Consider the following 17,312-nt stretch of genomic DNA (forward strand, 5'->3'; position numbering starts at 1 on the left):
GTCCCCGGCCCTGCTACATTGTCCCTGGGCCCTGCTACATTGTCCCTGGGCCCTGCTACATTGTCCCCAGCCCTGCTACATTGTCCCTGGGCCCTGCTACATTGTCCCTGGGCCCTGCTACATTGTTCCCGGCCCTGTTACATTGTCCCCGGTTCTGCTACATTGTCCCTGGCTCTGCTACATTGTCCCTGGGCCCTACTACATTGTTCCCGGCCCTGTTACATTGTCCCCGGTTCTGCTACATTGTCCCCGGCTCTGCTACATTGTCCCCGGGACCTGCTATATTGTCCCAGGGTTCTGCTAAATTGTCCCCGGGTCCTGCTACATTGTCCCCGGCTCTGCAACATTGTCCCCGGCTCTGCTACATTGTCCCTGGGTCCTGCTACATTGTTCCTGGCTCTGCTACAATGTCCCAGCTCTGCTGCATTGTCCCCGGGTCCTGCTACATTGTCCCTGGGCCCTGCTACATTGTCCCCGGCCCTGCTACATTGTCCCCGGCCTTGCTACATTGTCCCTGGGCTCTGCTACATTGTTCCCGGCCCTGTTACATTGTCCCCGGCTCTGCTACATTGTCCCTGGCTCTGCTACATTGTCCCCGGCTCTGCTAGATTGTCCCCAGGACCTGCTATATTGTCCCAGGGTTCTGCTACATTGTCCCCGGGTCCTGCTACATTGTCCCCGGGTCCTGCTACATTGTCCCCGGCTCTGCTACATTGTCCCCGGCTCTGTTACATTGTCCCTGGGCCCTGCTACATTGTTCCTGGCTCTGCTACAATGTCCCAGCTCTGCTACATTGTCCCTGGGCCCTGCTACATTGTCCCTGGGCCCTGCTACATTGTCCCTGGGCCCTGCTACATTGTCCCCGGCCCTGCTACATTGTCCCTGGGCCCTGCTACATTGTCCCCAGCCCAGCTACATTGTCCCTGGGCCCTGCTACATTGTCCCTGGGCCCTGCTACATTGTCCCCGGCACTGCTACATTGTCCCTGGGCCCTGCTACATTGTCCCCAGCCCTGCTACATTGTCCCTGGGCCCTGCTACATTGTCCCTGGGCCCTGCTACATTGTCCCTGGGCCCTGCTACATTGTTCCTGGCTCTGCTACATTGTCCCTGGGCCCTGCTACATTGTCCCTGGGCCCTGCTACATTGTTCCTGGCTCTGCTACATTGCCCCTGGCTCTGCTACATTGTCCCTGGGCCCTACTACATTGTTCCCGGCCCTGTTACATTGTCCCCGGCTCTGCTACATTGTCCCCGGCTCTGCTACATTGTCCCCGGGACCTGCTATATTGTCCCAGGGTTCTGCTAAATTGTCCCCGGGTCCTGCTACATTGTCCCCGGGTCCTGCTACATTGTCCCCGGCTCTGCTACATTGTCCCTGGGTCCTGCTACATTGTTCCTGGCTCTGATACAATGTCCCAGCTCTGCTGCATTGTCCCCGGGTCCTGCTACATTGTCCCTGGGCCCTGCTACATTGTCCCCGGCCCTGCTACATTGTCCCCGGCCCTGCTACATTGTCCCTGGGCCCTGCTACATTGTCCCTGGGCCCTGCTACATTGTTCCTGGCTCTGCTACAATGTCCCAGCTCTGCTACATTGTCCCTGGGCTCTGCTACATTGTCCAGGGTCCCTGCTACATTGTCCCCGGCTCTGCTACATTGTCCCCGGCTCTGCTACATTGTCCCCGGCTCTGCTACATTGTCCCTGGGCCCTGCTACATTGTCCCTGGGCCCTGCTACATTGACCCTGGCTCTGCTACATTGTCTCCGGTCCCTGCTACATTGTCCCCGGTCCTGCTACATTGTCCCCGGTCCTGCTACATTGTCCCCGGCTCTGCTACATCGTCCCTGGCTCTGCTACATTGTCCCTGGGCCCTGCTATATTGTCCCCGGCTCTGCTACATCATCCCTGGCTCTGCTACATCGTCCCTGGCTCTGCTACATTGTCCCTAGGCCCTGCTACATTGTCCCCGGCTCTGCTACATTGTCCCTGGCTCTGCTACGTTGTCCCTGGGCCCTGCTACATTGTTCCTGGCTCTGCTACAATGTCCCAGCTCTGCTACATTGTCCCTGGGCCCTGCTACATTGTCCCTGGGCCCTGCTACATTGTTCCGGGCTCTGCTACAATGTCCCTGGCTCTGCTACATTGTCCCTGGCTCTGCTACATTGTCCCTGGGCCCTGCTACATTGTCCCTGGCTCTGCTACATTGTCCCTGGTTCTGCTACATTGTCCCCAGTCCCTGCTACATTTTCCCCGGTCCTGCTACATTGTCCCCGGTCCTGCTACATTGTCCCTGGGCCCTGCTATATCGTCCCCGGCTCTGCTACATTGTCCCTGGCTCTGCTACATTGTCCCTGGGCCCTGCTACATTGTCCCTGGCTCTGCTACATTGTCCCTGGCTCTGCTACTTTGTCCCCGGGTCCTTCTACATTGTCTCGGGCCCTGCTGCACTGCTCCAGGAACTAGCAAAGATTATCCATATCATATAGGGAATGTTCTGGCCAGGAAGGTGCAGACGACACACAGACATAAGCGAGTTAGATAGACAATAATGGACTATGAGGAGTGAGACACAAGTGAATAGTTAACACCCAAAAGTTTGATAGCATGATTAATGAACAGCTGATTCTGACACCAGTGGATAGTGAATAGGGGCTGCTCTCACATGAGGCATGCCCCATCCCCCAGGGCTTGGTATGCTTGTTTAATATGCTTATCTGAAATCCATCTCTCCATTACTTAAGTAGAGGTTTAACCCATTTATTTTAAATGTCTCTGTAAAGGAGGAAATGGGAGAAAATGGATGTTCTTAATCCGAAATGATTTCATCAACACCTGAAAAGTGAGAAAATGTACAATGACTTTCCCTTCAAACTTTGTAGCAACAAAATTCTGTAATTTATTTAAATGACCGGGTAACTGTGCCATGGGAGCAACTGAACTACAGTGTATACAAAAAGACTCAAATTTAACATTGATCATGAATTTCCATCACCGTTAAACTGAATGATTTTCACCTGGAAGGTGAGGCTCCTCTGATCACTAATGTTAACAAGAGAGCAGATGTGAGTGGAAATCTACTCTCATGGCTTCCTCACTCCGCCTGCACCCACACGATCCTCCCTCCGCCTGCACCCACACAATCCTCCCTCCGCCTGCACCCACACAATCCTCCCTCCGCCTGCACCCACACAATCCTCCCTCCGCCTGCACCCACACAATCCTCCCTCCGCCTGCACCCACACAATCCTCCCTCCGCCTGCACCCACACAATCCTCCCTCCGCCTGCACCCACACAATCCTCCCTCCGCCTGCACCCACACAATCCTCCCTCCGCCTGCACCCACACAATCCTCCCTCCGCCTGCACCCACACAATCCTCCCTCCGCCTGCACCCACACAATCCTCCCTCCGCCTGCACCCACACAATCCTCCCTCCGCCTGCACCCACACAATCCTCCCTCCGCCTGCACCCACACAATCCTCCCTCCGCCTGCACCCACACAATCCTCCCTCCGCCTGCACCCACACAATCCTCCCTCCGCCTGCACCCACACAATCCTCCCTCCGCCTGCACCCACACAATCCTCCCTCCGCCTGCACCCACACAATCCTCCCTCCGCCTGCACCCACACAATCCTCCCTCCGCCTGCACCCACACAATCCTCCCTCCGCCTGCACCCACACAATCCTCCCTCCGCCTGCACCCACACAATCCTCCCTCCGCCTGCACCCACACAATCCTCCCTCCGCCTGCACCCACACAATCCTCCCTCCGCCTGCACCCCCACAATCCTCCCTCCGCCTGCACCCCCACAATCCTCCCTCCGCCTGCACCCCCACAATCCTCCCTCCGCCTGCACCCCCACAATCCTCCCTCCGCCTGCACCCCCACAATCCTCCCTCCGCCTGCACCCCCACAATCCTCCCTCCGCCTGCACCCCCACAATCCTCCCTCCGCCTGCACCCCCACAATCCTCCCTCCGCCTGCACCCCCACAATCCTCCCTCCGCCTGCACCCCCACAATCCTCCCTCCGCCTGCACCCCCACAATCCTCCCTCCGCCTGCACCCCCACAATCCTCCCTCCGCCTGCACCCCCACAATCCTCCCTCCGCCTGCACCCCCACAATCCTCCCTCCGCCTGCACCCCCACAATCCTCCCTCCGCCTGCACCCCCACAATCCTCCCTCCGCCTGCACCCCCACAATCCTCCCTCCGCCTGCACCCCCACAATCCTCCCTCCGCCTGCACCCCCACAATCCTCCCTCCGCCTGCACCCCCACAATCCTCCCTCCGCCTGCACCCCCACAATCCTCCCTCCGCCTGCACCCCCACAATCCTCCCTCCGCCTGCACCCCCACAATCCTCCCTCCGCCTGCACCCCCACAATCCTCCCTCCGCCTGCACCCCCACAATCCTCCCTCCGCCTGCACCCCCACAATCCTCCCTCCGCCTGCACCCACACAATCCTCCCTCCGCCTGCACCCACACAATCCTCCCTCCGCCTGCACCCACACAATCCTCCCTCCGCCTGCACCCACACAATCCTCCCTCCGCCTGCACCCACACAATCCTCCCTCCGCCTGCACCCACACAATCCTCCCTCCGCCTGCACCCACACAATCCTCCCTCCGCCTGCACCCACACAATCCTCCCTCCGCCTGCACCCACACAATCCTCCCTCCGCCTGCACCCACACAATCCTCCCTCCGCCTGCACCCACACACTCCTCCCTCCGCCTGCACCCACACACTCCTCCCTCCGCCTGCACCCACACACTCCTCCCTCCGCCTGCACCCACACACTCCTCCCTCCGCCTGCACCCACACACTCCTCCCTCCGCCTGCACCCACACAATCCTCCCTCCGCCTGCACCCACACAATCCTCCCTCCGCCTGCACCCACACAATCCTCCCTCCGCCTGCACCCACACAATCCTCCCTCCGCCTGCACCCACACAATCCTCCCTCCGCCTGCACCCACACAATCCTCCCTCCGCCTGCACCCACACAATCCTCCCTCCGCCTGCACCCACACAATCCTCCCTCCGCCTGCACCCACACAATCCGCCCTCCGCCTGCACCCACACAATCCTCCCTCCGCCTGCACCCACACAATCCTCCCTCCGCCTGCACCCACACAATCCTCCCTCCGCCTGCACCCACACAATCCTCCCTCCGCCTGCACCCACACAATCCTCCCTCCGCCTGCACCCACACAATCCTCCCTCCGCCTGCACCCACACAATCCTCCCTCCGCCTGCACCCACACAATCCTCCCTCCGCCTGCACCCACACAATCCTCCCTCCGCCTGCACCCACACAATCCTCCCTCCGCCTGCACCCACACAATCCTCCCTCCGCCTGCACCCACACAATCCTCCCTCCGCCTGCACCCACACAATCCTCCCTCCGCCTGCACCCACACAATCCTCCCTCCGCCTGCACCCACACAATCCTCCCTCCGCCTGCACCCACACAATCCTCCCTCCGCCTGCACCCACACAATCCTCCCTCCGCCTGCACCCACACAATCCTCCCTCCGCCTGCACCCACACAATCCTCCCTCCGCCTGCACCCACACAATCCTCCCTCCGCCTGCACCCACACAATCCTCCCTCCGCCTGCACCCACACAATCCTCCCTCCGCCTGCACCCACACAATCCTCCCTCCGCCTGCACCCACACAATCCTCCCTCCGCCTGCACCCACACAATCCTCCCTCCGCCTGCACCCACACAATCCTCCCTCCGCCTGCACCCACACAATCCTCCCTCCGCCTGCACCCACACAATCCTCCCTCCGCCTGCACCCACACAATCCTCCCTCCGCCTGCACCCACACAATCCTCCCTCCGCCTGCACCCACACAATCCTCCCTCCGCCTGCACCCACACAATCCTCCCTCCGCCTGCACCCACACAATCCTCCCTCCGCCTGCACCCACACAATCCTCCCTCCGCCTGCACCCACACAATCCTCCCTCCGCCTGCACCCACACAATCCTCCCTCCGCCTGCACCCACACAATCCTCCCTCCGCCTGCACCCACACAATCCTCCCTCCGCCTGCACCCACACAATCCTCCCTCCGCCTGCACCCACACAATCCTCCCTCCGCCTGCACCCACACAATCCTCCCTCCGCCTGCACCCACACAATCCTCCCTCCGCCTGCACCCACACAATCCTCCCTCCGCCTGCACCCACACAATCCTCACTCCGCCTGCACCCACACAATCCTCACTCCGCCTGCACCCACACAATCCTCACTCCGCCTGCACCCACACAATCCTCACTCCGCCTGCACCCACACAATCCTCACTCCGCCTGCACCCACACAATCCTCACTCCGCCTGCACCCACACAATCCTCACTCCGCCTGCACCCACACAATCCTCACTCCGCCTGCACCCACACAATCCTCACTCCGCCTGCACCCACACAATCCTCACTCCGCCTGCACCCACACAATCCTCACTCCGCCTGCACCCACACAATCCTCACTCCGCCTGCACCCACACAATCCTCACTCCGCCTGCACCCACACAATCCTCACTCCGCCTGCACCCACACAATCCTCACTCCGCCTGCACCCACACAATCCTCACTCCGCCTGCACCCACACAATCCTCACTCCGCCTGCACCCACACAATCCTCACTCCGCCTGCACCCACACAATCCTCACTCCGCCTGCACCCACACAATCCTCACTCCGCCTGCACCCACACAATCCTCACTCCGCCTGCACCCACACAATCCTCACTCCGCCTGCACCCACACAATCCTCACTCCGCCTGCACCCACACAATCCTCACTCCGCCTGCACCCACACAATCCTCACTCCGCCTGCACCCACACAATCCTCACTCCGCCTGCACCCACACAATCCTCACTCCGCCTGCACCCACACAATCCTCACTCCGCCTGCACCCACACAATCCTCACTCCGCCTGCACCCACACAATCTTCCCTCCGCCTGCACCCACACAATCTTCCCTCCGCCTGCACCCACACAATCCTCACTCCGCCTGCACCCACACAATCCTCACTCCGCCTGCACCCACACAATCCTCACTCCGCCTGCACCCACACAATCCTCACTCCGCCTGCACCCGCACAATCCTCCCTCCGCCTGCACCCGCACAATCCTCCCTCCGCCTGCACCCGCACAATCCTCACTCTGCCTGCACCCGCACAATCCTCACTCTGCCTGCAACTGCACAATCCTCACTCTGCCTGCAACTGCACAATCCTCACTCTGCCTGCAACTGCACAATCCTCACTCTGCCTGCAACTGCACAATCCTCACTCTGCCTGCAACTGCACAATCCTCCCTCCGCCTGCACCCGCACAATCCTCACTCCGCCTGCACCCACACAATCCTCCCTCCGCCTGCACCCACACAATCCTCCCTCCGCCTGCACCCACACAATCCTCCCTCCGCCTGCACCCACACAATCCTCACTCCGCCTGCACCCACACAATCCTCACTCCGCCTGCACCCACACAATCCTCACTCCGCCTGCACCCACACAATCCTCCCTCCGCCTACACCCACACAATCCTCCCTCCGCCTGCACCCGTACGAGCCTCACTCTGCCTGCACCCGTACAATTCTCGTTCCACCTGTACCCGTACAATCCTCGTTCCACCTGTACCCGTACAATCCTCGTTCCACCTGTACCCGTACAATCCTCACTCCACGTGTACCCACACAATCTTCACTCCACCTGCACCCATACAATCCTCACTCCACCTTTACCCATACAATTTCACTCCACCTTTACCTGGTCAAACGTCAATCCATCTGTACCTGTACAATTCCTCACCTCACCTGAACCTGGATTCGATCGAGTGGTAAAAGTAAGGAATGTTTTAATGAAGGCAACAAAACCCAAATATTACCATGGATGCCTACATTGTGACAATTTTCTGCCAACCTTAATCAGGAATCCAACATAATAACATCAAAGATGAAAGCAAAAAACTGCAGATGCAGGAAATCCAAAACAAAATCAAAAATAAAAATACCTGGAAAAACTCAGCAGGTCTGGCAGCATCTGCACAGAGGAACACAGTTAATGTTTTGAGTCCTTATGACTTTTCAACAGAACTAAGGAAAAATAGAAAAGGGGTGAAATATAAGCTGGTTTAAGGGGGGGGGGTGGGACAAGTAGAGCTGGATAGAGGGCCAGTGATAGGTGGAGATAACCAAAAGATGTCATAGACAAAAGGACAAAGAGGTGTTGACGGTGGTGATATTACCTAAGGAATGTGCTAATGGTGACATTAAGGGTAGAAAGCAGGACGAGCAAGGTACAGATAGCCCTAGTGGGAGTGGGTGGGGGGTAGGGATCGAAATAGGCTAAAAGGTAGAGATAAAAAAATGGATGGAAATACACTTAAAAATAATGGAAATAGGTGGGAAAAGAAAAATCTATATAAATTATTGGAAAAAAGGGGGATCGGAAAGGGGGTGGTGATGGAGGAGAGAGTTCATGATCTAAAGTTGTTTAATTCAATATTCAGTCCAGATGGCTGTAAAGTGCCTAAACGGAAGATGAGGTGCTGTTCCTCCAGTTTGTGTTGAGCTTCACTGGAACACTGCAGCAGGCCAAGGACGGACATGTGGGCATGAGGGCAGGGTGGAGTGTTGAAATGGCAAGCGACAGGGAGGTCTGGGTCATGCTTGCGGACAGACCGCAGGTGTTCTGCAAAGCGGTCACCCAGTCTGCGTTTGGTCTCTCCAATGTAGAGGAAACCGCATTGGGAGCAGCGAATGCAGTAGACTAAGTTGAGAGAAGTGCAAGTGAAATGCTGCTTCACATGAAAGGAGTGTTTGGGCCCTTGGACTGTGAGGAGGGGGGAAGTAAAGGGGCAGGTGTTGCAACTTCTGCGGTTGCATGGGAAGGTGCCGTGGGAGGGGGTTGAGGTGTAAGGGGTGATGGAGGAGTGGACCAGGGTGTCCCAGAGGGAACGATCCCTGTGGAATGCCGCCAGTGGGTGGGGGGGCTGGTGAAGGGAAGATGTGTTTGGTGGTGGCATCATGCTGGAGTTGGCAGAATTGGCGGAGGATGATCCTTTGAACGCGGAGGCTGGTGGGGTGATAAGTGAGGACAAGGGGGACCCTATCATGGTTCTGGGAGGGAGAGGAAGGTGTGAGAGCGGATGCGCGGGAGATGGGCCGGACACGGTTGAGGGTCCTGTCAACCACCATAATAATATCGAATATTGCCTCACGCATGTCAATCTCAATATCTTAATAGAACTAACAAATCGTTCCTAACAGATTCTGTCTTTTTCAATGAAGTAGTGATTTTTAAACACAATCAGATGGAAAGAATTTAAAACCAGAGGATAATCATCCACAAGGTACATTTAGTTCACGAGGCAGTGATAAAGCGCGTACAGGACCCACTGATACTATAGCCAACTGCAAAATATAATTCCTTTATGATATTGGAGACATGGATTTTTTTTTTAAATCACAAATAAGATATCTTAATTTTCACATGGCTCTCCACATTTCTCCTGTTTGATTCACTATTTCACTCAATCAGGCTCTGAGACAGAACATGATGAATGAGAGGTTTTATGAGATGATTATGTTTTGGGCTGTCCCTTTAATTCAAGGTAAAATGAAGGAGTGAAGAGGGTCATGTGATCTGCTTTGAATCCTGCCTAACAACAAGCCTGAGTGGCTAGGTTACCAATGGGCACAAAGGAGCTGAGACATCCTGGGAGCAAGGTGCTAAATGTCCACTCCACCTTGGCTTTCTGATTAAGGTTGGGTGAAAACATCCATATAGGCATCCATGGTAATATCTGAGTTTTGCTGCCTTTAGTAAAACATTCCTTACTTTTGCCACTTGATCGAATCCAGATTCAGATGAAGTGAGGAATTGTACAGGTACCATGGAGTGAGGATTGCACGGGTACAGGTGGGGGTGAGGATTGCACGGGTACAGGTGGGGGTGAGGACTGCACGGGTACAGGTGGGGTGAGGATAGGCAGGAGCAGCTGGGTTGACTGTGGACAAACCTTCAGTCTCTGAGTCTTTGGGCAAAAAGAGAGAGAGAGAGAGAGAGAGAGAGAGAGGTCTGTCAGAACCAAAAGACTGCAGCTGGTGTGGTCAGCAGAGAGAAAAAGGCTGTGACCCCTCTACAAGCTACCAGGCTGAAACCGGGAGGGAAGATGGTCTCTAGTTGAAGAGACGCATCCCATGGCAATCTTAAGACTCTGGAAGTTTTGTTCTGGTGAGACTGGGAGGAGAAATCATCGGAGTGGGCGTCATGCTGCTAGTCGGTTTGCAAATCCTCTGAAAACTGAGAGAGGTGCCTTTTGACAGTCATTCGAGGTTACAACTTGGCAAAACGGGGAGACATGAACCCACTGAAGCTGGGAGTAGCAATGGACTGTTTCCTATAAAAATTCAAATATCATTTTTAAAAATTATCAGTCTCCAGGGAATCATAACACAGAGAGTGATACTATTGTTCATCAGATCTCTGATATCCTGACACATAATCACAAGCCTATTGACCCCTGGTCAAAACAGACATGCATAACAATGGTGTGACACTAAAATATATTCGGACCAGTAAGTGTAATTTGGGTGTGAAGGCCTGAACTGACTCAGAGGTAAGTCTACCTCAGAGCTGAACCTCAATGCTTTGTTGCAGTGTGAGGTTAAACCAGCTTTCAGGTTACACTTACACCAAGGATATGAAGCAAGAACTGTTATAGTATGAAATTAACTCTTAATATACAGAACCCAGAGTAATCTGGCCACTTGAGATTAGGTCCATGAAGTCCCATGGAAAGAGCAAGATGCAGCTTAGCATGCTTCCAAGATGGTCAAATCAAGGGAAGTTAAAATGTCAATCTATCAAGCTGACTGTCATGAATTGGAAAGTTTTCTGAAATACGTTCTCAAAATGAAAATTGACATATGAAAGCTGCCATTTTAAAACTCATCGTGATTGCAATAGTTTCCTGTGGACTTGTATTTCTTCCACCATCTTGGAAGCTCCTTGCTGCCCCATGTGTTTCCATGCAGACATCAAAAAAAGACGTGATGTTCCTGACAATGCTGTGACTTTGGCAGCGATCTGCTGTAGTTCACTCCACACACACTATCACACTTTCCAATTCGATTCTGGCTTCCATTCAACGATGTGACTCAGCAGGTAAATTCACGTTATTGTTTAAAACCAATAATAAAGAAACACAAAACAGGAAGCAGGAAGACAATGTTGTAGAAAGAAAATTCATGCAGAGTGTTGGTTATTGGAGAAATACAGAAACACACAGAACTGAAAATGAGTTTGACTGGACACAGCATCAGGTAATATCCCGAGTTTTATTATTCACCATCAAGATTCACCCACAACCAATGCAGATTCAGCAAACTAAAACGTACTTGATGAGCCATAAATCACCAATGAATGGCTACATAGAATATAATAGGAGTGAAAGTCATTTCTAATCACTGTCATCTAATTCTCCTGAAAACCTTTCAAAAAAGACTTGAGTTTCCACTAACTGTATTAAATCTTCGGACAAGATTTGTTCAATTTTCCATTGGGCCAGGGCAATGTGTCAGTGAGTTTCTAGAAATACAGAAACCTGCCATGAATTTAGAAATTATGGCCTCAAAAATCTAGAGAATGTCATATATCAGGCCCTGCCAAAAGATTGCTGGATCCTTTCATTAACCTGGCATTGGCTAACAGAGACAGGTCCCAGGCCCACACCACTGTTTGAGCTGGAAAGTTCAGTGGAGACAGAGCAGTTGGGGAGTAAATCAAAATCCTCCCAAAAGAGAACGTTAACCCCCTCCCCAACAGATGCCTTGATAAAGGGACTGCCCAAGAAAAGATACTTCCATTTTAAAAATTTTGTCTGTGTCTTTGGAGTTCCAAACTTGATCCCTGCCTAGAACACAGATGCTCTCCACCTGATCCCCTCAGTTGGTTGGGATCCCCAGGCATGTCTGCTTTGATTGTATGCTGGGCACCATTAAAGACCCTCAACATGATGAGGCTCTCCTGACCTCACTCCTTGTTTATGTTGATTGTTTTGCAAGGGACTGAAAGCCCATTCCTGGTTGGGATTCAGGATATGTGGATCCCAGCCCAGCTAATAGCAACTCTTGAGACATTCGCACCAAGCAGCAGCATGAAAAGCAGCCACAAATTAGCTGCAATATGGCAAATAAGTTATGCATATTATTAAAGATACTTCTCTTCAATCCTCAAGGCAATTACCCCCAGTTGTTGGCTGTGACAGAATGAGCTGTGAGCACTAAGATGTGAGCTTACATCTTTGCTTTGAAGGGACACTTCTCAGTCTATAATACTACTACAGAACTGAGGCTGGTAACCAGGTGTCAGAAGAAGGGTGGCCATCCTCACCAGGCTAAGAGGTGCTCGGAGTGACCTTCTTTTCCACACTTCATGCTAGTTCCTACCTGAAGGATGTATCCGCGGACATAGTCTCGGAGAGTCCAGCCCAGGCCATGCAGGATCTGAAGCACCTCCTCCTGTTTCAGCACACTAAAGAGGCGGTCGAGAAGGATTTTGAGGCGCACAGGAACCGCCTGTGTCCCGTACAACATCAGGCTGCTGATGTCAAACACCACATTGGATTGGACGATCTCCACCTGAGTTGGATGGTAGAGGTGTTGGGTGCTGAGCTTGTCCAATGCTGGGGAAAAGAAACAGCAAATTACATATTTGTTTTGAAATAAAGAATCATTATACAGCACAAAAGGTGCCATGTGCCTGTGCTGATTCTCTTAAAATGCAACGAAGTAGAATTATATAGAAGGTTAGAGAAACAGGCCAGGAAGAATTTCACTGCACAAAGGAGAGTGGAAATTTGAAACTCTCTCCCACAAAAAACTGTTGAGGCTAGAGGTCAATTGAAAATTTCAAAACTGAGATTGACATATTTTTGTTGGATAAGGGGGAATTAAGGCTCACAGAACCTGATTGGACTGACAAAAATGTAGAACCGAGGCAGGTAAATGGAATTAAATTTATGGATAAGCCATGATCTAATTGAATGGAGGAACAGGCCCAATGAGGCTGAATGGCCTCCTGTTCCTATGCTCAATTTAATAAATAAATGTCATTCTGTGTACAATGAATTTGTTTCAGTGACATTGGGTCAATTCCTTCACCCATTCCTTTTTCCAAGAAGAAATGAAGGCCCATTCCTAGCACCACAACTGACAAATATCAGCCAAAGTGAATCAACCTCTTTCTACATTTTTAATATATTTTCCTCACTCCCTACTTCTTGCTCTGCTATTATCAAGCCATACCCTAGCAGTTAAACTGCTGTTTCACACCTACCACTGACTCTACAGCTACCCATTCAGTCTGGACAGACCACTGAGAATGTGGAACTTGCTACCACAGGGGCTGGTCGAGGCAAACAGAGCGCACGCACCGGAATACAGCAGGGGGATGGTACTGATTGGGTTGCTCTACAGAGAGCTGGCATGGACTTGATGTGCCAGGTGGCATCCTTCTGTGCCGCAATGACTCTATAGCTAAAAATATTCAGAGGTGGCTAGCGTTCCCACTGCCAGGCCTGAAAGCTTGTGGGGTGGGCGGTGGACAACACACATTGCGATACTCCACTTCAGTGGTCAACAACTGGACTGGGGCTAAATTTTTGTCAGCCCAATCGGACAGGCGGCAGTGCCACGATTACCGGGGCCAGTTCTGGGGCTGTACCTGCAGGATGAGGATGCATCAATGGCACGTGTCCTCAAGGTAAGCTTATGAGGGTTCTTGGGGTGCCAGGGCCATCAGGCATGCCTCTGTGAAGGGGGTGGGGAGGACACTCAGGACAGGTGGTGCCGATGCCACGGGGCAGCCATTGCAATGGGGGAGGAGCCCTCAATAGACCAAATAATGCCCAAAAAACATACCCCCCTGCACCACCACCCCCACCCCGAGCCCACTGAGAGACCACCAGGGTTCACCATGTGGTCTCTCATGTGGTAGACACCGCCCCCCTGCCCCCACTCCCGCCGCTGCCACTTTGCCAGTCTTCCCACCTCCCTGTCTGTGCACAGCAGCCCTGGGAAATTCAGGACCATGACTCTATGGCCGGAATTTTCCTGCCTCTCCCCAAACCAGTGGGTTCCCCCGCAGCGGGGCTGGTGAGTCACTGAAATCTCCGATCAAAATGGCAGGAGTGGAAGATCCTACCAGCGTGAGGGACTGGAAAATTCTGGCCTATCTGCCAATATTCTCGGGTAAGCATGAGCTGTAATCCACTTGCATTTGAATCAATCTCTTGAAATTGCTACATTCTCTCTCTCTCTCTCTCTGTCATATGCTCTTTCAGTCATCTCAATAACAACAAGAACTTGCACTTTTATAGCACCTTTAACATAATAAAACATGCCAAAGTGCTTCACAGGAACCTTTGCAGACAAAATTTGACACTGAGCCACATTAGGACATTAGGGGTAGCTGAAACAGGGAGGTTTCGAGATGGTCTTTAGGAGAGGAGAGATGTAGCGAGGTGGAGAGGTTTAAGTAGCAAATTCGGAAATTCCTTTCAGAGCACACTGCTCTCTTAAGTGGATGTTAAAGATCCCATAGCACTATTTTGAAGAAGAGCACAGGAGATCTCCCCAGAGTCCTGGCCAATATTTTCTAAGATGGGCCAAATGGTCTCCATCTGAACTGTAACAATTCTGTGATTTTGTTTGTGATTCTGTGATACCCCCTCAACTAACATCACAAAAGCAGATTATCTGGTCACTATCACATTGCTTTTTGTAGAAGCTTGCTGTGTGTAAATTGGCTGCTGTGTTTCCTACACACCAACAGAGACCATACTTCAAAATTATTACTTCATCAATTGCAAACTGCTAAGGTTGTGAAAGACACTAGAAAAATGCAAGTCTTCCTTTCTTGTGAATAAAATGAATCGGTGGTAATTAACTACCACAATTTCATTAAGCTGATGATTATTACAGCACTGTTAATGAAACGTTTATTGAATTTGATATCCTGTTTATACAGAAACCATGTACATATATATTGCAGTACAACATAAAGGATATATAGATACCAGAAACGGTGCAAAAAAGATTTGCGTGAACGATAACAGAACTGCGAGCTTATAACTATCAGCACAGACTGGGGCTCCCTTCTCTATAAAAAAAGAGCTGATAGAGGGGGTGACCTGATCGAGGGGGTGACCTGATAGAGGTCTTTCAGATTATGAAAGGGTTCGATAGGAAAAGATGTTTCCACTTGTGTGGAGTCCGCAATTAGAGACTATAAATATAAGATAGTCACTAATAAATCAAATAAGGAATTCAGGAAACTCTTTACCCAGTGAGCGGTGAGAATGTGGAACTCATTATTACGGGGAGCGGTTGACGTGAATATTATAGATACATTTATGGGGAAGGTAGATAAATATGAGGGAAAAAGGAATAGAAGGATATAATGGAATGAGGTGAATTAGAGTGGGAAGAGGCTGGGAAGGAGCACAAACACGAGCACAGACCAGTCAAGCCAAATGGCTGGTTTCAGTGTTGGATTTAAGTGCTGCCTTGAATCATTGCTCTCATATTCAAACTTCAATCGCTCACTAGAAGAGCCTCTCTGCTAGTGTGAATAACATTTTCATAATCAGTAGATCCAGCCAATAGAAAAGGCAGGAGCAAAGGCTATAAATATTAGCAGTGTGACAGTGAGGTCCAATGCAAACAGAGAGTGTGATCCTTATCATTGATATGCCAAAAGAGGTTTGGCTGAAAATCAAAAGAATGGACTCAGGAAATTAGTTTGAGTAAAAGCAATTTCAGATTGTATACAACTCTAAATGAATAAGCGCGAGGGTAAAGTCTACATCACTAAACAGCACGTCTGCCCACCGCCTACTGCTATAAGGGGCTGGAATTCTATTCTATCCATTTACAGTATCATAAGGGCGCATTGAAGAAAATGTAATCTCCTCACTTGACAATCACATGAGCAGGAGTGTGGGTTCCCAACTCTAATGATTTGAAATTAGCACCACACAGGACAGTGAGTCACATTAAAGCAACATATAATGAAGATCAAGGTCTTGCATCACTGCTAAAGGAAAAAATATTACTTTTTCCAGATTACAAAAATACGCATATTCTGCTTTAGATATCAAAAGTTACAACTTGCCAGAACTTTGGAAAATATCTGTTCCCTACTTTGAAAAACCAATTGCTTCATCAATGACCTTCCTCTATCATAAGATCAGAAATGGGCATATTCACTGATTTTTGCACAGCCGTGAGTACTGTTGTGATGGTGTTGGTTGAAGAACATATCTGTTAAAGAAGTCTTCATAGTCTTCTGTATGGTAACAGCAAGTCTTTATTAACTACTTGTAACTATAGACAACTATACAGTAAAGGCTACAGGTAAGGAGCTATCTCCACCCTTGGTCTGAACATTTCTCTGGACAACATCACACTGACCCTAGGTCTAGGTCATGTGCCTTCATACATCACCATGTGGGCGGTACTGTACTCAGTCCTACATTAACGATGTATGTACCAGACCCAATACTACAAGTACCATTCGCATTAAGCAAGACCTGGACAACATTCAGGTTTGGACTGACAAGTGGCAAGCAACATTTGCGCCACACAAGTGCCAGGCAATGACTACCTCCAACAAGAGAGTATCTACCCATCTCCCCTCGACATTCAATGGCATTACCATTGCTGAATCCCGCACTATCAACATCCTGGGGGTTGCCATTGACCAGGAACTGAACTGGACTAGCCATATAAATACTGTGGCTACAAGAGCAGGTCAGAGGCTGGGAGTTCTGCAGGGAGTAACTCACTTCCTGACTCCCCAAAGCCTGTCCGCCATCTACAAGGCACAAGTCAAGAATGTAATGGAATACTCTACATTTGCCTGGAATATTGTTGGAGCTGCACTCATCAAGAAGCTTGACACCATCCAGGACAAAGTAGCCCGCTTGACTGGGGTGCCATCCACAAACATTCACTCCCTCCACCACTGATACACGGTGGCAGCAGTGTGTACCATCTACAAGATGCACTGCAGGAACTCACCAAGCCTCCTTAGACAGCACCTTCCAAACCCGTGACCTCTACCATCTAGAAGGACAAAATTCATGATCTGAACTTGGAACTATATCGCCGCTCCTTCACTGTCGCTGAGTCAAAACATTGAACTCCCTCCCTAACAGCATAGTGGCTGCAGCAGTTCAAGAAGGCAGCTCACCACCACCTTCTCAAGGGCAATTAGTGATGGGCAAT

General features: G+C 51.6%; 1 protein-coding gene across 6 annotated transcripts in view; it reads right to left on the reverse strand.

Annotated features, from left to right (window-relative positions):
• bnc2 (basonuclin 2) overlaps positions 1 to 17,312 on the reverse strand; it is a 592,281-nt gene that overhangs the window by 220,954 nt on the left and 354,015 nt on the right. For 5 of the 6 annotated variants that reach the window (XM_041186053.1, XM_041186055.1, XM_041186051.1 and 2 more), the window contains one exon: positions 12,471 to 12,706. The exons of the other annotated variant lie outside the window; for it this stretch is intronic. In XM_041186053.1, the coding sequence (XP_041041987.1) occupies positions 12,471 to 12,706 (236 nt within the window). The remainder of the gene's footprint in view (positions 1 to 12,470; positions 12,707 to 17,312) is intronic. 6 annotated transcript variants of the gene reach the window in all.

The sequence above is a fragment of the Carcharodon carcharias genome, chromosome 4 (genome assembly GCF_017639515.1).
Source record: "Carcharodon carcharias isolate sCarCar2 chromosome 4, sCarCar2.pri, whole genome shotgun sequence".
NCBI classification, from domain to species: Eukaryota; Metazoa; Chordata; class Chondrichthyes; order Lamniformes; family Lamnidae; genus Carcharodon; species Carcharodon carcharias.